Source organism: Neopelma chrysocephalum, unplaced genomic scaffold (assembly GCF_003984885.1).
Source record: "Neopelma chrysocephalum unplaced genomic scaffold, ASM398488v2 Primary Assembly neopelma1_249, whole genome shotgun sequence".
Taxonomy (NCBI): domain Eukaryota; kingdom Metazoa; phylum Chordata; class Aves; order Passeriformes; family Pipridae; genus Neopelma; species Neopelma chrysocephalum.
This window is the reverse complement of record NW_020897911.1, coordinates 2,227-12,057: the sequence shown is the minus strand read 5'-3', so window position 1 is coordinate 12,057 and position 9,831 is coordinate 2,227. Positions and strand designations below refer to the sequence as shown.

The window sequence follows — 9,831 nt, the reverse complement described above, 5'->3', positions numbered from 1 at the left end:
TCCTTGGCTCCATCCCGGTTCTACCGGCCCCGTCCCGGCTCCCTCCCGGTTCTACTTGCCCCATCCCCGGCTCTATCCCGGTTCAACTGGACCCGTCCCGGCTCTGTACCGGCTCCATTCCGGCTCCACCGGCCCCATCCCTGCTTCTATCCCGGTTCTACCGGACCCGTCCCGGCTCCATCCCGGTTCTACTGGACCCCTTCCAGCTCTACCCCCGTTCTATTGGACTCCTCTCAGTTCTGCCCCGGCTCCATCCCGGTTCTACCGGACCCGTCCCAGCTCCGTCCTGGCTCTGTCCCGACTCTCCCGTCCCCATCCCGGCTCCACCGGCCACGTCCCCGGCCCCATCCCGACCCCGTCCCGGCCGCCCCAGCCCCATCCCGGCCCTGCCCCGCGGCTCCCGGCTGTCCCTCCCCGCCGCGGTACCGGGGATCTGCACGTAGAGGGAGCCGAAAGCGGCCACATAGACGGCGGCCAGCCCGGCCAGGAACAGCGTCCGCGGCCGCGCCGCCTCCGCCATGGCGGCCCCGCCAGCGGCCCCCGCGGCGCGCGCCGATGGCGTCACAGAGCGGCGCGATCCGATGGCGTCACAGAGCGGCGCGCAACGATGGCGTCACAGGGCGGCGCGCGCGGGAAACACAAACATGGCGGCGGCGAGTGAGGGGTGAGGGACGGAGAGGGGAATGAGGGGGAACGGGAATTGGGGTTGTGATTCGGGATCGGGATTGGGGATGGGATCTGATTCGGGATAGGGATCGAGGTCGGGATTAGGGTTGTGATTCGGGATTGGGGTCGGGGTTGGGAGTGGCGTCGGGACCGGAACTGGGTCGGGATCAGAATCGGGATCAGGGTTGGGATCGGGACTAGAGTTGTAATCCGGGGTCGAGATTGGGACTGGGATTGGGATCAGGATCACGGTCGGGGTCGGAATCAGGGTTGGGAATGCGGTCGGGACTGGGATTCAGTCGGGGTTGGGATTGAAGTTGGGATCCGGGGTTGGGATCGGGCTGGGAAGTGGGGTCGGGATTGGATTGGGGTCAAAGTTGGAATCGGGGTCGGGATTTGGGTTTGAGTCAGGATGGGAGTCAGGATCTGGATTTGGGCTTGAGTCAGGATTGGGGTTGGGATTGGGATCAGGGTCAGGGTTGTGACCCCGTGTCGGGATTGGGATTGGGGTCAGGACTGGGTCAAAGTCAGGATTGGGGCTGGTGCCAGGGTCTGGATCAGGGTCAGGAACAGGATTGGGGTTGTGATCCATGGCTGGGATTGGGAGTGGGGTCTGGATGGGGTTGGGATTGTATCAGAGCCAGGATTGGGGCTGGGGTTGGGATTGGGATCAGGATCAGGATTTTCCAACCTCAATGATCCCACGTTACCTGAATTCCATTGAACTCCAGCTGATCTGGGATTCCTGCCCCAGCTCTCCCGGGATCCCACTGATCCCTGTGGGATCCCCTGTCTGGAACCACGTGGTCTGAGCCCCTCCGGGGTCTCAGCTCCGGGATCCCGCCATGGAGGAGGTGGAGTCGCGTTTCCTGCACCTGCTCCAGCCCATCCGGGACCTCACCAAGAACTGGGAGGTGGACGTGGCTGCCCAGCTCGGGGAGTACCTGGAGGAGGTAACGGGGGGCTCCTGCCCCATCCCCCTGCCTGGGCCACCCCCAAATCCCAGCAGGACTGAGCCTGTCCCATCCCTGCCCTTTCCCAGCTGGATCAGATCTGCATCTCCTTCGACAACGGGAGAACCACCATGAACTTCACGGAGGCGGCGCTGCTGATCCAGGGCTCTGCCTGCGTCTACAGCAGGAAGGTGAGCAGGCAGGGGGGTCCCTGCTGCACCCCAATCCCGTGCCAGGCCCGTGCCAGGAGCCCTGAGCTCCGTGGGGTCACCCTGGAATCCCCCCTCGGCTTTGAGGGACCTGAGTTAAATGATTAGCGGGAATGAAAGGATTTATCGTTCCTAAATTTAATTCCTTTGTAGGTGTTGGCAGCCCGGGAAAGAGCAGGAATTTTGCTGTTCTCCCGTTTTTCTGCAGAGGGTGGGATATAAAATCTTATCTCTTATAAAATCACGGTATGGTTTGGGTTGGAAGAACATTAAAGCCCATCCAGTGCCACTCCTCTGCCGTGGGCAGGAACACCTTCCACCAGACCTTTCAAACTAGCTTTGAAAAATTCCAGGGATTCCCCCAAATCTGGCCTCAGGATGGTTGAAACAGGGAAAAGAACAACAAGAATTCGTAGAATTGAACTCCAACTGTCCTGAGATAACGGGAGGGTGGTTCATCAGGTGGAGTAGCTTTCCTGGAAGCTGCTCCCACCTTTCCCAGCTCCAGGTGCTGTTTTCCAGGTGGAGTACCTGTACATGCTTGTCTGCCAGGCACTTGACTGCATTTCCAATAAAAAGTAAGTGGGAATTTCCTTTCCCAGAGGGAGTTTTGCTGGGGCTGCTGCCCCATGGAAACACTGCTGTGGGTCTCTGCCTCGGTGCTCCCCTCATCAGTGGCCATTCCCATTCCCATTCCCAAGGAGATCTGGTGGCTCCTGCATGGATTGGTCATTTTTAGTTGTTTATTTTTACCTGCCACGTGCAGTTTGTCTCCAGCAGCTCTGCCTCGTGTCCCACGGTGTGGATCTGCAAAAATCATGGGATTACAGAATCCTGGAGGTTGGAAAATCCCTCTGGGCCCATCGAGTCCAACCCTCCCCAGCTCTGCCAAGGCCACCACTGGCCCATGTCCCCAAGTGCCACATCCACAGGGCTTTGAAATCCCTTCAGGGACGGGGCCTCCATCCCTGCCCTGGGCAGCTGTGCCAGGGCTGGACAGCCCTTTCCATGAGGAAATTCCTCCTGGTGTCCAACCTGACCCTCCCCTGGCCCAGCTTGAGGCCGTTTCCCCTTGGCCTGTCCCTTGTTCCCTGGCAGCAGAGCCCGACCCCCCCCGGCTCCCCCTCCTGTCAGGGACTTGCAGAGCCACAAGGTCCCCCCTGAGCCTCCTTTGCTCCAGGATGAGCCCCCCCAGCTCCCTCAGCCCCTCCTGCTGCTCCAGACCCTTCCCAGCTCCCTTCCCTTCCCTGCACACGCTCCAGCCCCTCCAGGTCTCTCCTGCCTGAGGGCTCCAGAACTGCCCCCGGGATTCCAGGTGTGACCTCCTGCTTCTCCCCACCCCTTCAGCCCCCTCTCCCACCCATCCCGTGGATCCTGACCACGTTTTTCCCTCAGGAGGGAGAAGCTGCCCACCTCCCTGAGGCCCGATGGCCGGGATGCCGATGCCACCTTCACAGACAGGGTGGAGCAGGTGAGGGGGGTCCCGTGGCCCATGTGCCCCTGCCCTGCTCCGCTGGGATCCCTCGGTGTGCCAGGGGTGACACTCGTGGCTCTCCCGGCAGTTCCTGTCCCTGGATGACATCGAGGACACCAGCCCGGCCAGCGTGGACATGAGCAGGAACCAGCAGCCCAGCGTAAGAGGGACCCGTCTCCTTTTATCCCTCCCTGTGGAAGGGTTTTCCTGGGTGAATCCCAGGGCCATTCCAGCAGGAGTGGTGGTGGCCTTGGGGACAGTGACACCTGTGCCAGGGCCTTTCCCGGGCTCCTTCCCAATATTCCCTTACCCTGCCAGGCTGTGAAGGTCATTCCCTTGACCCCGATGTGTCTGGTCCCCCCGGAAGAGATGGAGAAGAAGGAAAACCCCCTGTTGAGGTGCCACCACCCCCCCCGGCCACCTCTGGGTGGGGGGACTGTGTCCCCCCCCCATTGCTGGGGGGTTCCCCCTCCCCTGCTCCAGTTGGGATCCCTGGGTTGGAGTGTCCCGTGTCTCCCTCTCCTGCTCCAGTCAGGACCCTTGGGTGGGAGCACCCAATGTCCCTCTGCCCTGCTCTATTGGGGATCCCTCAGGATAAACCCCGTGGCTGCACAATTCCTGTTGGGATCTGCCTCTGGTGAGGGGCAGGAGGGTCCCAGGGACGTGCAGGGAAATCCAGGCAGGACTGTGCTGGTGAAAGGGCTGGGGTGACCCCAGGCTGGAGCAGGGGGGCTTTGGGGACCCCCCCAACCTGGTGAAGGGGGTCCCTGATGGGATTTTCCCACAGCCTGAGAGGGGAGGTCCTGGCGAGCCGGAAGGATTTCCGGATGAACACCTGCACCCCCCACGCCACGGGAGCGTTCCTGCTGGAGCTGGCTGGGCTCTCCCCCACACACCTGGGGAGCCCCAGGAGAGCCACAGGTACCTGGGGGGCTGCTGGGGGGGGTGTCTGTGGGGGGAGCCACTCACCTCTCACTGTCACCTGCCGCTGTGTCCCGGCAGGAGCTCCGGGATCTGGTCCCGTCTTGGAGCATCCCAGTGCCAGCGTGGCTCCAATCCGGGCACTGAGCTTCTCTGAGGAGGCAGGTGAGTGGTGTCACCCGGCTGAGGGGGGATCCAGGTGGTTGTCCTTGTGTCCGTGTGTCTGTCTGGGAATGCTGGAGAGGAGGAGGGTGAGGAGAGACTTCATCCCTCTGCAGCTCCCTGACAGGAGGGGGGAGCCGGGGGGGGTCGGGCTCTGCTGCCAGGGAACAAGGGACAGGCCAAGGGGAAACGGCCTCAAGCTGGGCCAGGGGAGGGTCAGGTTGGACACCAGGAGGAATTTCTTCATGGAAAGGGCTGTCCAGCCCTGGCACAGCTGCCCAGGGAGGTTTGGAGTCCCCATCCCTGGAGGGATTTCCAAGCCCTGTGGATGTGGCACTTGGGGACATGGTCAGTGGTGGCCTCGGCAGTGCCTTGGTTGGACTCAGTGGGCTCAGAGGGACTTCCCAACCCAACCAACTCCAGTATTCCTGCTCCTGCCCGCTGGTGCCCCTCGGCCCTGGCAGGAGAAGCACCCAGGGGAATTCTTTGGTAGCCAGGCTGGAAATGGGGGGGTCCAGAAGCCTCTCCAGCGTCTGCCCGTTCCCCCCCCCAGGTGCTGCAGGACCAGATGATGACAACGACATTCCCGGGGCCCTGGGGGACGACGTGGAAATGACTCTGGCCCCGAATGAACACGTCGAGGCACAGAGGGTCTGTGTGGGGCAGGGCCTGGGGGGCTGCCCCTGCTCCTGCCCTGGAGCCCCTCACTCCTTCCCTGGATCCCTGGGCCCTGGAATCCCCTCGCTCCTTCCCCAGATCCCCTCACTCCTTCCCTGGGTCCCTGGGCCCTGGAATCCCCTCGCTCCTTCCCCAGATCCCTTCGCTCCTTCCCTGCCACTCCTCACCCCTTTCCCAGAGCCCCCCACTCCTTCCACAACCTCTGGACCCCCAGACCCCCCAGCCCTGCAGGTCCCAGCCCTCACTGTCCCTCCCTGTGTCCCAGAGTTCACCCTGGCCACGGGGATACGTCCTGAGGGAGAAACCCCCCAGCCAGGACCCCAGAGCCCACAGCAAGGTAAGAGGGGCCTGGAGCAGGGGGGGGGCTCTGGAGTCCAGGTGGGATGTGACCCCCCAGGACCCTGGGGGGATCCCACGGGGAGCTGTGCCCGCTCCATCCTCACCCCTGTGCCAGGAGGTGCCGGATCCGTGGCAGAGCCTCGACCCCTTCGAAGAATCCGAGGAGAAGCCGTTTAGGAAAGGTGATTTTTGGGGAGGGGGTGCTGGGGAAGGGGGGTTGCTCCAAGGGGGCTGGGGTGCAGGGACAGCACAGCTCAGCTTCCTGGCCCACAGCAGATCATTCCCAGCCCCGTGGAAGGGCCTTCCTGGCCCACAGATGGTCATTCCCAGCCACACGTCCCTCAGCATCCCCCGTCCCACAGCAGGTCATTCCCAGCCCCACAGCAGGTCATTCCCAGTCCCCACAGCAGGTCATTCCCAGTCCCACAAAGGGTCATTCCCAGTCCCACAGCAGGTCATTCCCAGCCCTGTGTCCCTCAGTGTCCCCAGCCCCACAGCAGGTCATTCCCAGTCCCACAAAGGGTCATTCCCAGCCCCACAGCAGGTCAGTCCCAGCCCCACAGCAGGTCATTCCCAGCCCCACAGCAGGTCAGTCCCAGTCCCATAGCAGGTCAGTCCCAGTCCCACAGCAGGTCAGTCCCAGCCCCACAAAGGGTCATTCCCAGCCCCACAGCAGGTCATTCCCAGTCCCACACAGGGTCATTCCCAGTCCCACACAGGGTCATTCCCAGCCCCACAAAGGGTCATTCCCAGTCCCACAGCAGGTCATTCCCAGTCCCACAGCAGGTCATTCCCAGCCCCACAAAGGGTCATTCCCAGCCCCACGCAGGGTCATTCCCAGCCCCGTGTCCCTCAGTGTCCCCAGTCCCACAGCAGGTCAGTCCCAGCCCCACAAAGGGTCATTCCCAGCCCCACACAGGGTCATTCCCAGCCCCGTGTCCCTCAGTGTCCCCAGCCCCACAGCAGGTCATTCCCAGCCCCACAGCAGGTCATTCCCATCCCCACAGCAGGTCATTCCCAGCCCCACACAGGGTCATTCCCAGTCCCACAGCAGGTCATTCCCAGCCCCACAGCAGGTCATTCCCAGCCCCGTGACATCCAGAGGGATGTGGGAAAGGGGCCCCTTCCCCACCCCGGCCCCTGGGGGTGGCCGTGCCCCCGGTGCCACCGTGTTACCTGTGTCACCTGCAGGGAGGCCCTTCCTGGTGTCCCGCGGCCTGGACGACGTGGTGGGAGGCAAGAGGAAGAGGAGGGGCCCGAGGAAGCTCCAGGACTTTGCGAGTTGGTTCTCTGCAGCCTGTGAGTGATTCCCGCGGGATCCCGCCGGGATCGGAATTCGGGAGGATTTAAAAACCCGGAGGGATTGAACAGCCCTGGGGATGTGGCACATGGGGACGTGGGCAGGGGTGGCCTTGGCAGTGCTGGGGGGACTCCACGGGCTCAGAAGGCTTTTCCAACCTCAATGATTCCATGGATTTGCCACCCAGCGGTTCCCAATCTCTTCCCTCCAGACTACAACGTCAGAGACAGCCGGAAAACCAGGAGGAAGGGCCCCACCTTCGCAGGTGAGGGGGGGACACAGTGGGCACAGGTGGCACCGGGAGAGCCCTCGGGGTGGGATCTCCCACAGTTCCCAGTGCCAGGGGAGAGCAGGGACTGGATTCTGCAGCGGGGGGGAGGATGGAGGGGAAGGGCACCCCAAAACCGTGCAAGGGGAGCCTGGGAAGGCCCCCCCAGATTGTGGTGTGCCGGGGGGGGGGCTCTGCTGGGTGTGGGTGCTCCCCAAATCCCTGTTCCCCATCCCTGTGTCCCGGCAGACCTGGAGGTGCTGTACTGGCGGCACCAGAAGGAGCAGCTGGCAGCACTGAGGAAGCTCAAGAGCCAGGGGGTGAGTGGGGTAGGGGGGTAAATTGGGGGGCAGAGGGACACCAGCCCCCCCCCCCGGGGCTCTGGGGGTCTTCAGGGTGTGCTCAGGGCTGTTCCCTTTCCTCCAGGAGCCGCTGTGGGAGCCGGAGCTGGAGCAGCTGGAGCAGGAGCGTGGGGCTGACTGTGACCAAGGGGCAGGTACTGGCACCCCAAATTCCCCCCTCCGGGGGCTGGGGGGGTCCCAGGGGGCACTGAGGGGTCTCCCCATCCCAGCAGATGATGATTTTGTGGAGCACGAGGATGTGGAGCAGGAGGATGCGGAGCCGGAGGAGCTGGGAGAAGGATCCCTGGGTGAGCTGCTGATCCTCCCCCAGATTCCCCACCCCCATCTGTCCCTGGCAGGTCCCCTGTGCCCCCCCAAAGGTGTGGGGGGTGCGGTTGTGTGCTGTGCCCCCTGCCCCCACCGTGACCCCCCTTTTCCCACAGACCCCCCGGAGCCGGGATATGAGGAGCTGGTGCGCAGGAACGTGGTAGGTGCCAGTGTGGGGATGATGGGGGGGTGCTCCCAGAGGGTTGGGGTACCCCCCAAAGGGTTGGGGGTGCCCTCAGGAGGGTCAGACTGCCCCCAAAGCATTGGGGTGTCCCCTAAGGGTCAGGATGTCCCCAGGAGGGTGGGGTGACCCCCAGAGGGTCGGGGTCTCCCTGGGAGGGTTGCGGTGCCCCCAGGAGAGCTGGGGTGCCCCCTGAGGTTTGGGGGTGCCCCCCCTGCACTGCACTGCCCTGTCCCCACAGGAGCTGTTCATGGCCAGCTCCCAGAAGTTCGCGCAGGAGACGGAGCTGTCCCAGCACATCCGGCGCTGGGAGGAGCGGATGGAGCCACTGCTGCAGGAGCAGGCATGGACCCCCGGGAGGGCAGGGACCCCCAGGAGGGCAGGGACCCCCAGGGCTGGGGCAGGGACCCCCGGGAGGGCAGAGACCCCCAGGGCTGGGGCAGGGACCTCCAGGGCTGGGGCAGGGACCCCTGGGAGGGATGGGGCAAGGACCACTGGGAGGGCACAGACCCCTGGGAAGGGCAGGGGCTGGGACAGAGACCCCCAGGGCTGGGACAGAGACCTCTGGCTGGGCAGGGACCACCAGGGAGGACCGGGGTGGGCAGGGGACTGGGGTGGGAAGGGGACTGGGATGGGCAGGGATCATGGACCTCCTGGGATGGGCAGGGATCACCCAGGGATCCCCGGGCAGGACACTGGGGACAGGGGGCTGAGGTGGGCAGGGAAGAGGGTGGGCAGGGGCAGGCAGGGACCACCCAGGGAGGGCAGGGACTCCATGGGTGGGACAGAGGGCAGAGGTAGGCAGGGACTACGGTGGGCAGGGACCACCCAGAGTGGGCACGGACCTCCTGGGGAGGGCAGGGCCCTGGCAGCCCGTCCCTGCCCACCCTGACGTGTCCCCCCCCCGTGCCCGCAGGAGGCCCGGGCGCCCTTTGACATGCGCGGGTACGGGCTGGCACTGACGGGGCGCTGCGGGGAGCTGGGACAGTGGCACTCCCTCGCCAGCCTGGTGGCCGGGCAGCCCCCCTTCGAGGTGTGCCGGTACCTGCTGGCCTCACTGCAGCTGGTAAGGACTCGGGGGAGGGTCCAGGGGGGTCCCCGGGTGCGCGGGACCCCCGCCCACCCCCGTGCCCCCCATTCCCCAGGCCAACGACGGGGTGGTGGAGCTGGAGCAGGACGAGGGGCTGGAGGCGGCGCTGGACACGGCGCGGCTGCGGCTGCTCACCCTGCGCCCCGCCCACGAGAGGTTCCAGGGCTTCCAGCCGCCCTCCCTCAGGGACCCCCACCCCAAATAAACCCCCCCCCCCCGTGCCGCCCTCCCTCAGGGACCCCCACCCCAAATAAACCCCCCCCTCCCCCGTGCACAGGAGCGGCCGTGGTCAGTGAGGGAAAGGTGTCTTTGGTGGGGGGCTGGTATGGGGGGGCTGTTGGGGTCGCTCCACTCGCCTGCCTGCGGGGTGCCACCCCCAGGGGACAGTCCTGGGGTCTCTCTGCCCACCTACCCCTCTTCTCCCTCCTCGTGGGGAGGGTCCTGGCAGCTCCGGGGTGTGGGGTCCTCCCTCCCCACAGGACAGTGCTGGGGGACTGCAGGTGGGAGGGGGTCACTCCACGCACCCACACAAGGCCTCCTTCCTCGTGGGGAGGGTCCAGGGGGGCTAGAGGGGTCACCTCACTCACCTACTCGTGCTCTCCCTCCTCATTAGGAGGGTCCCTGGGGGGCTGCAGGGGGTGGAGGGGCACGGGGGCAGTCACTTCACTCACCTTTACAGAGCCCCCCAACCAGGGGACAGTCCTGGGGGGCAACAGGGGCTTTGAGGGCCCATCCACCCACCTACCTGTGGTGTCTCCTGGGGGGCCACAGTGGGGTCTGTTAGGAGTCCCTCTCTCCCTCTGGGATACTCCTGGGGGGCACTGGGGTCTATCTGGGGTCCCTCCCTACCCCTGGGACACACCTGGGGGGCACCAAGGTCTCTCAAGGGTCCTTTCCTGGTGCTGGAACACACCTGGGACAC

The 9,831-nt window shown here is 64.8% G+C and overlaps 1 protein-coding gene across 3 annotated transcripts; it reads left to right on the top strand.

Moving 5' to 3' along the window:
* Positions 1-1,421: 1,421 nt before the first annotated feature.
* NCAPH2 (non-SMC condensin II complex subunit H2) lies at positions 1,422-9,115 on the top strand. Of its 3 annotated transcripts, none has more exons than XM_027703674.1 (20): positions 1,422-1,619; positions 1,709-1,810; positions 2,351-2,406; positions 3,224-3,299; positions 3,391-3,462; positions 3,621-3,700; positions 4,090-4,223; positions 4,305-4,388; positions 4,939-5,036; positions 5,329-5,400; positions 5,518-5,584; positions 6,594-6,701; positions 6,914-6,967; positions 7,220-7,290; positions 7,397-7,466; positions 7,542-7,619; positions 7,755-7,798; positions 8,061-8,162; positions 8,736-8,885; positions 8,965-9,115. In XM_027703674.1, the coding sequence occupies exons 1-20, from the start codon at positions 1,512-1,514 to the stop codon at positions 9,112-9,114; spliced, it is 1,776 nt and encodes a 591-aa protein (XP_027559475.1). In that variant the 5' UTR covers positions 1,422-1,511; the 3' UTR covers position 9,115. The 3 variants fall into 3 exon arrangements, with proteins under 3 accessions (XP_027559475.1, XP_027559476.1, XP_027559474.1); XM_027703675.1 differs by having other exon boundaries at positions 3,388-3,462; positions 7,545-7,619; XM_027703673.1 differs by having other exon boundaries at positions 3,388-3,462.
* Positions 9,116-9,831: the final 716 nt, after the last annotated feature.

What these genes read in the sequence shown, in the direction of transcription:
- NCAPH2 (XM_027703673.1), top strand. Translation starts at nt 1,512, where the DNA reads ATGGAGGAGGTGGAGTCGCGTTTCCTGCACCTGCTCCAGCCCATCCGG. An exon ending in GAGCCCCAGGAGAGCCACAG is followed by an intron (nt 4,224 to 4,304) that starts GTACCTGGGGGG and finishes GTGTCCCGGCAG; the next exon opens with GAGCTCCGGGATCTGGTCCC. An exon ending in AACACGTCGAGGCACAGAGG is followed by an intron (nt 5,037 to 5,328) that starts GTCTGTGTGGGG and finishes CCTGTGTCCCAG; the next exon opens with AGTTCACCCTGGCCACGGGG.